The sequence below is a fragment of the Callorhinchus milii genome, unplaced genomic scaffold (assembly GCF_018977255.1).
Source record: "Callorhinchus milii isolate IMCB2004 unplaced genomic scaffold, IMCB_Cmil_1.0 Scaffold50, whole genome shotgun sequence".
NCBI classification, from domain to species: domain Eukaryota; kingdom Metazoa; phylum Chordata; class Chondrichthyes; order Chimaeriformes; family Callorhinchidae; genus Callorhinchus; species Callorhinchus milii.
Window position 1 is genome coordinate 413,947 of NW_024704791.1, and position 10,582 is coordinate 424,528.

The 10,582-nt window shown below is 38.7% G+C and overlaps 1 protein-coding gene across 1 annotated transcript in view; it reads left to right on the forward strand.

The window, feature by feature from the left end:
* Nucleotides 1–8,644, forward strand: part of LOC121851532 (carabin-like) — a gene marked incomplete at its 3' end in the record, with an annotated part of 46,291 nt that extends 37,647 nt beyond the window's left edge. The window contains exons 14-15 of the mRNA XM_042345460.1: nt 1,479–1,609; nt 8,429–8,644. Coding sequence (XP_042201394.1) covers nt 1,479–1,609; nt 8,429–8,644 — 347 coding nt within the window. The remainder of the gene's footprint in view (nt 1–1,478; nt 1,610–8,428) is intronic.
* Nucleotides 8,645–10,582: the final 1,938 nt, after the last annotated feature.

The following is a 10,582-nucleotide window of genomic DNA, read 5'->3' on the forward strand; positions in this document are numbered from 1 at the left end:
TATCCTGAATCCATTTGCAATTGACTAGTGGATGAAGTGGGGCTGGGGCCCAGCTGGTTTCAGGATGCATTTCCAGATGACATGCCTGCTCGGTGATTGTTTCGTTGAGAAATAAATAAAACTGATGCAAAACATTTGACATCTCTGATAATGATCAGAATCGGGCTCGATAGCACGAGGGGGTATATTTATGTTCAAGGTGCAATATTATTGTATATATTCTGCCTAATGCAAATTGCTCTGTGCAGTTCAATTGCAAGCTTCACATTTCTGTACCATCTCCACACTTCATGGAAAAAGTCACAGTAAAATGGGACAGGAGAGCCCTGAGGACCTTGTGCATTTTTTGCTGTTGTGTAATTCGCTGTTATTTACAATTCCTTGTTTAGAGCAAACACTTTCCTGACAGGGTGTCAAATTGAGATCTGCTGAAAGACAGATACCGCTCACAGACCTGAGAGTTTTTCATTCCTAACAAGACCATCGCTTATGGTTTTGCTGTTTGTAGTTTGCCTGACGCATTTGGCAGCATCGTTAAACAATTCCACTGGGATTGTCACAAAGGTAAAGGCAGCGCCAACTCAAAGTTTGACTAAAACTCCGCTATTTTTTGCAACAACATCTTGCACTTGTGGAGTAGCAACTTTTGCATAGAGAAACATCTCAAGATGCTTCACAGAGACTGAGCCTTAATTACTGTATAAACCGATATATACCATGGGACAGTGGTTTAGACATTTAGCACCATCAATCCCCTTCTGCACAATTGTACAGGAGAATATTATCTTCTTGGCAAACTAAGGTGGACTGATATTAGACAAATGCCTCTCCACATTACTGTACTCACGACCGGGGAAAGATAATCAAACTTCTTGATACTAAAATTCCTTGAATTCTTCTGCTGGAGAAAAAAAACGGCCATTATTAGGATTAAGAGCTGATTCTTTCATCGGTTGTTAATGCTGTATTTGAGTATTTTGTTCTCTGTTCTGAGAAGAGTATTTGAAAGTGGATTAGAACAAAATGCTGTTTTGAATCCACATAACTCCGAATTTGACATTGTTTTTGCTCAGGTAGCCACCACTGCACATCGTCCTAAACTAGTGGACAATTCGAATCCCTGACCCTCTCCCCAAATAGACGTGCTCATAAAACAAAGAAACTTTGGGTTTATTTTTCTTTCATTATCTATCTAAAGGCTAATCAAGCTTTTTTTTATATATATATTGTATATCTAGAAATAACACTTCTTACTAGTTAGCAATATTTTTCCCGTTTTTAAACAAATGCTTTACTGCAAAGAGAGAAACACGGAGAGCTTGGCTCTGTGTAAAATATCATATTAGGTTTATTCCCCCCGTTCAGGTGTCATGTGATATAACCAACGCACTCCATGACGGGCATGTTTAGTTGAGTGGATGCTGAATTGTGCAATATGTCTTATGTTTACCCAGTTTTCACTGACTGTGTTTCCTCAGGCAAGAATCAGAAGAAACTCTCCGAACAGTTTTAAAGGGATGAGAAATAAAGCCAAACTCCAAGTAGTAAAACGGTTGAGGCGAGACACCATTCAGTCAACCGTGGATTTGGATAAGGATGTGGGAGATAGGTATGTATAAACAAGTCAGTCTCTATAACTAGTCTATTGACATTACACATGCTTAACTCGAGCATCAGGGCTCATATTCTTGAGTTAAGTGAACATTTATATTAATCGTGCGAATTTATAAAAGCTGTTAAGTAATAAAAAAGCGCAGAGCATTAATTTCTCTGCATTGAATGCTGGCTGGTGGGACCAATGAAAGAATTAACTCTGTATTTGTTTCCCATACACACAATGTTAAAAATAGTTCCTTTTGCCCCACGTTTTGACTCTATTCCTTAAATAATTTTAACTTCTTGACTCAATTCTTTATTCTTCCTTCTCCCTTTTTCTGTGGCTTTGCGTTTGGTGTGTACATTGACTAACCTGGAATCGCGACTTAGCTTAACTCACCTTGTAGTTTCTGATACTATTGCTACTCTTCTCACCCCAAATAGTAAAGCCACAAAATTCAGTCGATGGTTCATCCTTACTCTATACTCGGGAGAACAGTTAAATATGGATAATCCAAATAGGTGGTGAAAAAGAGACCAGGTTATTAATATTTACATGTATACTGTCCTCTACATCTTGGTAATCAACAGCTGATCATGGCTCAGTACATGTACAAATCTATTACTGCTTTTTCAGTGTGGACTGCAATCTGTGCTAATTGTTTAGAGCACATTGTCCAGTGTTTAGCTTGGCACCTGCTGACAACAAAGACACAAAACAGATGAAAACCACTGCACACCCTCCTTAGTGTGTGTTATAACAAGTCATTTGATAAATAGGAGTGATTGATTGCAAGGCTTTGATGGCTGTTATTTCATCCTCTTGATAAGGCTACTGTTTTATAATCACTCTCAGGTGCTCATTATTCTACATACTGCATTAAAAACAAGTCCTGAGTTTCAGCCGTGTGTTCCCTGATATCAGTCACATTGTAGATGCCGTTGCTGGTCTATATTGTCAATAGAAGATGCAAACAATGGGGGCATATTGCTCTGATGGGATCGCTATGCTACCTTGGAGCTTAGCTGTGATCCAGCAGAACCTGGCCAATTTAAATGACTGGTTTCAAATGTCAGGCAAGGCTGGGATTTACACCAGACTCCATCATCGAAGTCTCACAGTACCTCATTGGACGTCTGTTCCCAAACGTAAAAGACATTTGGTGGTATTAAATAACAACTGTGCACGTGAAACAATTTGATTAATACTTGAAGTAGATTCCCTGGTGGTGCAGCTTTATATGAATTATATATATTTTATTTGGGTGCTGTTCAGTCCTGAGTTATGTAATTCATTTGGCTGCCAGTGAATTGAGGTGCAGTATTTTATGCTGCTCACCTCTTTAGATTAATTTATTAACAAAAGCTTCTTGAAACCTTCTTTTACTTTCCTCCAATTATCAGTTCATAATTTATTAAATTTATCCCTTAATTCAAATAATAATAATAATCCTAGCATTTGATGTAATGAGAATAATTACTCACGTCTGAAAGTAATGTGACATTGGGCTTTAGTCCTGCCTGATGATCAACAACAACAACTTGCATTTATACAGCACCCCTCAGGCAGGGTAGCGTCTCAGAGCACTTAATCAGCACAATAATATGCTAGTGTTTTATCTCTCAGATATGAAGAATCTATTAAACATGCATCTGTCAGGTCATGGGGGAGAATATCAGCAAGCAGAAAGCAATGGAATTATTGGAATTATTAACACTCTGTGCACGGCATCAGGCACTGCTTCCCCACCCACCCCAGCTGGTCAGAATGTCGCTGCTTGTTCCTGAGATGACCTTTGAGCTGATGATGGATGAGGATAGTGTCAGGGTGGGAAAGGCCGGCACCTCTGTGTACTCTGGTGATGGCTGAGGAATGAACATTGGTTAGTGACAAATGTTGTGAAAAAAAATCTAGGTTTGTGGACTTTTTTTCTGAGAGAACAATTTAGTTCCTTTTTAACAGCCGCGCCACTTGTAGATATTGTGAAGTCAGATTTATTTTTCCTTCCCAGTGAATGTGCTGTAATTCCTCTTCCCAACCCTGTGCCTGGCACCTTGTCCTGCTGCCTTGGCAAGTCTGAAGGTGTTTGCTTTACTTTCTCTAAACACACATCTCTTAGAGGCTGAAGAGACTTGTCTCTTAAACACTGGCCTTTAGCCTTCCTGCTCTCTTCTTCACTGCTTCTAATACCTGGATGATCCTCTGGTATCTGATAATTTAAAAGTAATGATTGTAGGTGTAATACTGTAGGAGGACACAGCATCATTTGTTGAGTCCCCAACACCCAGTTTATCCAATTGTAGCAGGAGATTCCGGGAGGCCAGCTGTTTCTCTACAGGCAAGGAGATAAAGTGGAAAGACGTTACTCCAGGTTCCATACCTATCCAGACATGATAAGTGACTCAGGAATACCGGAAGAGTGCTGAATCAAATAGGAGTGGAGGGTGGGTGGGAAGGGGTAAGACTGCCAGTGGTATGAACACTGCAGATGTTGGAGATGTACCAACAGTGAATCCAAAAACTGCAGATTTTCTTTCCACCCTAATGTTTCGAACCAATTATTGAAATGTATCATCTTTCTGCCCACGAAGACGTGGGTTGTTAAACTGAGTGCATGGCCTGAATGTTCTTGGCCATTCAGCTGTGCCAAACTCAATGTGTATTCTGAGAAGCTGTACATCACAGTGTGTGTGTTGAGTGGTGGTGGGGGATAGTTAATTAGCTTAAAGGGGCTCATTTAATGCAATTAAATGTCCTTACAATCCACAGAAATGCCCTTACAAAATAGGAGCGAATCTATTCAGTATCAATGGTGTAAAGTGCATTTGGTCTCTTCACAGGTCACTCAGGAGGACCTGCTTTGTGTTATTTATTCACTCTGATTGTTTGTGGTGCACTAGATGGCACTTAACTTACATTTAACTTGAGGTCAGCATTTGATACTGACTGGATGGATACAGGATCAGCCAGAGCTAACAATTACTAAGACAGATGATTTGAAAGGTTGACCCTGACATTGGCTAGAAGGGCAGAGACATTATGCAAGTTAACTGTACTATTACTTCCAGGGTTCATGTCACTGTAAAATCCATGACATTTGATGAAAATGTTTTGGAAAAATTTGCTTCACACTCAAATAGATTTTATTTTCTAAAACCTCTGTTGCACCTTTTCTGACAACTCCAAAATGTTTTGTTACAATATTGTTCCAATTTCATAAAAATGCAAAGCCACTGCAAGTTTATTAAACAGGTTTTTTTTAGGGATGAGGAGTTTGGTTTCTATTTATCTCATTAAAGTTAACTTGTAAGGGTACAAGACGATCTTTAGTATTGATGCACCAGATAATTTAAACCAGGTTTCCAATGGGTGGTCCATTGGAAGCTGTTGCCAGGGCTATAAATTCATGGTATTATTACAGTTCCTGAGATATCATTCCTGAGGTATTTGGTCTGTCAATCTGTCATTTATCCCACAGCAAGTTCTTCATCTCAGCCAAGGAAAGGCCAATCCTGGCCAGGCTAACCTGTACCTCACAGTGGTAGGTTACAAGTCTTGGGACTTCTTACCATTTTATCTGGATCACAATACAATCAAATTCAATTGAAAAAAAATGTTAGATGAGCTCCAAGATATCATCCATTTCTGTAATGCAGATAATGAGTTACATTGTTTGTTGAGTTTTACTTTTAATGCAAAATATCTGTATTATCAATTCAGAATATTTTGAAAAATAAGTTTATAGGTACCCATGGTTTGGGTACTGACAAAATGTGAATTATTGCATAAGCAGTTTTGAGTTTGAAAGATTTCACTATAATGTTCTTAAACAAACCTTTGCAAATCTGAGCTCCATCCTAACTCTCAACAAGTGAGTGAGAAGTCTATCGTTGTTTAATGAACTCTTAGGTTCACTTTCATTCCACTTTTACAAAGGTTTATTCTTATGCAGTATCGTGACAGGTGATTAGGGAAAAAAAGTGCTCCTGTAATTTTCAGCTTAAACTGTGAAATTTGAACTACAGCACTTGTGGTGATGAGCAGTCCCTCATGAGCTTACGCATTGTGTGATAAAGTGAAGTCAGACTTGTCATTAGACAGATTGTTAACATCTATTTAGATAAAGTCAGATGTAAAATGCAGGTGGGAATAGGGGACCAAAGTCTGTCAGAAACATGAAAGAGAGGGACCAGCATTAGAAACATTACTCCCAATCTCAAATGTTCGGTTTGTAATCCTCACATTAACGGTGTGTCAGTGCACTTTTATGACAACTACTCCGGTGAATTGAAGATCAAGGCCTTGCAATGCAAAATATTTGCTCCTTTTGTACAATTTAATACGTACCTATTAAATTCTCCAGAACATTCAAAGAAATGGTGCTCTTACACTTGGCAAAAGCAGTGGTCAGTCAGCAACAACAACAACAAAATGACATTTGTATAGCGCCTTTCACGTCAGGACAGCAAGTCTGTGGCACAACCCATTTAGCTGCACACAGTGAGATCAGCCTCCACTTAGCTCAGTTTGTAGCTTGGCTCAGTTGGTAGCAACTTTGCTTCTATGTCAGAAGATTGTGGTTTCCAGCTCAATGATATGACTCAAACTCCTAATCTGGGTTGGCGCCAGTCTACAACAAGAACAACAACTTTACATTGATATGGGCATCTTTCAAATCAGGAGGATGTCCCAGAGTGCTGAACAGAACTGACTAAATATCCAAGCCTGGGGATAGGGAGCCAGATCTGATGTTAAAGCCAGGTCCCATCTGCCTTTGGTTATATAGTAAGGATCCCATGACAACATTAGAAGTGAAAAATGAGTTTGTCACAGTGTCCTGGCCAACCACACTCCATATAAATTGGTTGATTGCCTTATTAGCTGTTTGTGAGATCTTGCTGTGCACAAAATGCCCAGTGTTTTTGGTACACCTGACAGTAATTACAGTAAAGTATCTTGAGATATTTTGCTGTGATAACATGCTAGAGAAGCACTCATTTTTCTCATTACTTGCTCTTGGATGCCAATCCCAAATGGCCAAGCCATTAGAAAATATTCCCAAGTATTGCTTCCAAAAATCGTAATGCAAGCCAATAATTCTATTTCTTGGGTAAATGGGCACGGAACTCTACTGGTATTTAGTGATTTGTTCTTACCAACAGCTGTCCTGTGTGCTGGGACCAATTCCACCATAAAAGGCTTCCAATGACAAGTCACCCTCTCTCTCACTCACTCTTTCTCTCTCTACTGGACTTGCCAATTTAAACATTAATACCCTACCCCTGATCCAATAGTTCAATTGTACGTTTCATCTCTCTGGGAGGGCAACACAATGTGTAAATGATATTTTATTTTAATTCCACATCTGGCATAAAGTTTAGGAAATCTCCACAAAAAGCTCTCCTAATGGGGAACACCAATCCCAATATGGAGAACAGCTGTTGGCGGAAAAGGCAAATCCTAATTCCAAGCAGAGATAAATTTAATTTAAGAAATTTACTAAAGAATTTATTGGGGTTTGGCTCATAAATGCAATCTTTATGAGTCTCTGCTGGAATAGTGCCTTGAATAGCTGTATGGAACTCTCAACATTGTTGAGACAGGACGCATGGATTTAATAGGCGGTCATTTTGATTATCATGAAACAGAAAGCACTTGTGTTTTTATAGTGCCTTAGTTATCATGTCAAAATGACTCAAGGTCTTCAAAGTGAATTGTTGCTAACTGAAGTGACTGCGTATGAAGGCAAAATTGGCAGTCACTTAAGCCAACAAGGTCCAACAGAAACGTGATGAAATGAGGGCACTGCTGATCCCTGCTGAGTCAATGCAGACACTCACTGACTGATTCCATCTCTAGTGTTAGCTACTCTGTGAGGAGTTTCATCCAGCCTCAAATGTCTGCTCTGTTCTTTCTCCAAAGAGGAACTTTTTTATTTTAATAAATGTGCAAAATGTAAACTACTTTGTATTTTAAGTAATTCCCCTTAGATATCCTTCCCCTCACAACAAACCTGATACCAAGCCTAATCTTGCCATTATTAGATTAAACTTTGGCTAATGCAGTAGTTCCACAAATGCATCGCATCATGCATTAATAACAAATCTGAGGCTTTACATTCCTTTTAGAGACACTTTATAAACTTTAATCACAAAAACATCCCGGCAACAAGCTTCAACTTGTGTTTTTAATAATTTTCTACAAGATTAGTTTAATTAAATAAAATTATTTTACCCTCACAATATTCCCAATAATATGTTTGTAATCTCTCCAAAAAAAGTTTTTTGAAACCTTAACCCTGTTTTTTATAACTTGTTTCATGCTAATATCACCTAGCATTTAAAGTACCTTGGTGATAGAAAATATGCTCTGGATTGTTTTTTGAAAAGTTGATTGCCTTGTTCAAATGGTAGGTAAAGATAATTGCACAATAATACATAGTGCTGTTCATTTGTCAATTGGATTTGTTCTGTTTGTTCAGATGGGTGTGAATGTTCCTTTAATGAAATACCTTATCCCAACATGGTCAATTGGGATTTGCTCGTCATACATTTAGGATTCAACAAACTATTTTGTGAATGGTTAAGACTATATTTTAGCAGTCACACTCTTGTATTGTTGAATTTGTGCTTTGAATTACAAATTCTCTCGAAAGAAAGGGAGTGTGTTTATTTTAAGGGGTTGGTGAAGGCGAAGGGAGAGGGAGCGCAAATGTGTAACCAGCATAAAAAGACACAAAAATAATAAAGTGATTAGAGGCAAAATAGTTAATCTCATTCATTGTGATGGGTGTTTGGTTACATAAAGCTGCGTATCTTTTTGCTCCAACAGCTGCCAAAGTTCTAATTCTAAGCACACACAGACCAAGCCGGGGAGGAAAGAAGACAACAAAAGGGAAGTTCAACACTGTAAATCAATGACTCCAAGACTTCTTCAAGATGAGACTCCACATCCATCGGCGAGAGTGTATCCAGCTAAGAATGCAAGGTGTGAACCAGCAGCTGCACGACATGACTCACCTTCTGGTTCATCGCCCCTTCAGGCCAGGTACAAATGTTACCGAACAATAACCTCAAAGATGTGCCTTTCATCTTTGTAGCCTGTAGCTCAGTGGTTAGAGCACTCGCCCCGGGTTTGATTCCTGGCAGGGTAAAGCGTTGGGCAAGTTTCCTAACTCCACGCACACACACACACACTCCTGATAATAATACCTCAAGAAAAAAAGCAACAATAATAAATTGGTCACTTCAATCCACAACTGTTTATGGGAAATTGCAGCGTGCAATTGGCTGCCGTGTTTTGCCCACAAATGTATAATCAATTCACTTTATAGTATATCCTGTAAGCGCTTTGAAACGTCTCGAAGATGTGATAAGGCGCTATACCAAATGCAAGGATTATTATTTATTATTACTTCACAGAAATAAACTGTCAAGAGTTTGCTGAGCAACACAAACCTTAACCCTGTCACTGCTTGAGTGCTTTGAACTAAAAGCAATATGCACTTTTTTTTAAAGAATCTTGAAATACAAAATATTAAGCTATTTATCAATGGGAAGCAAGGTAAAATGTATAAAGTCCATCATTCATTTCCCTCCCACACATGTTCAACAGAGCAGCAGAGTAAGAACATAAGTCAAGAAGCGATTGATTGCTACCACGCAGGCTTTAATGGTGCGTTGAAATACAGGAAGCCAGAGAGAGAGAGAGAGAGAGATAGACATGAGGAGTCTCACCCCCAAGGCCTTCAGGAAGAACGTGTTAGAATAGAATCAAAGCAACGTGTCTCTGAGCTTTGATTTGGGATTTTAATTCCGGGAAGGTGAGGCAGTCATGTTACTAGGGATTACAGGAAGAGCAATGATCATATCAGTATTGATCAACCAGAGAAAGACAAAACTTTTCTGATGGGGAGAGAGAAGGTGGAGCATTGTCAGATGATGAGCTTTTGCTTCTGTCCTGATCAGGATACCAAGGCTTCCCATGCATCCGATATATTCCATAAATTATACTAGATCTTTTATTAATTAGTGTTGGAATTGCCTTATTCTGTATATAACTAATAATCTGTCAAGTTCCAAATCGTATTATTTGCCAAGCTACAAGTTCTAACAATTCTGATTATTCACCTCTCTCCCAGGAGGATATTATAATTGATTAAATGCCTTCTTAGCCATTACACGTTGTATGATTTCATAGGCTTTAGATGACTCTTTTGGGAGTTGCTTATTAAGCCTGATGAAGAAGTAGGAAATTGTTAGGTTACTAAAGACATTAACTTCTAAAGGACATTATTTTTTCTCCCTTGAAATTTTTTTAAATTTTGTTTTAAAGCAATTTACTGTTGAAAGAAGAGCTGACTACCATGTATACATGGGCGATGGGCCAAACCTTGGGACTTGCGATTAAAACCATCTAATAAACCTCATTTGATCTAACGCAGCCAAAATAATCCCCATCATGTCTCAAGCTGCCTGGGTGCAGTTTTGCGCTTCGAGAAAACGGCACAGTTGGGAGGGTTTGTGGTATATCTTTGGTTTGATGGGAAGGTGATTTCAGGTATTCTGAACGTCAATGGAAATCTTAACCTTTTTGTTTAATAAAATCTATATACATTGCTTATAAAACAAAACTAGATATCACAAAGTTAAACTTTGTTTTAAGCATCTTTCCCTCCACCTTCTCCCACCATCCACTATCACCTCCAATTACACAGTTGGTCATATCACATCTACCTTGAAAAAAACAGAGTATGTTTAATCTGAAGATTACACAGGTGTAGGTTTGGCCAGTCAGGTATAAGTGAATCTGATATGCTGTCTGAGAACTGCACGGTTTGGGAAATGTAATGTGCAATTAGAATATTTCCCATCGTGAAATGTATTGACAAAGTTGAAAGAAATAATGTTAAAGAATAGCTGCCAAAGATTGTCTTGGGTGCCAAACAATGGTGTATTTTTTCACCTTTTTTTTAACTGAAACCGA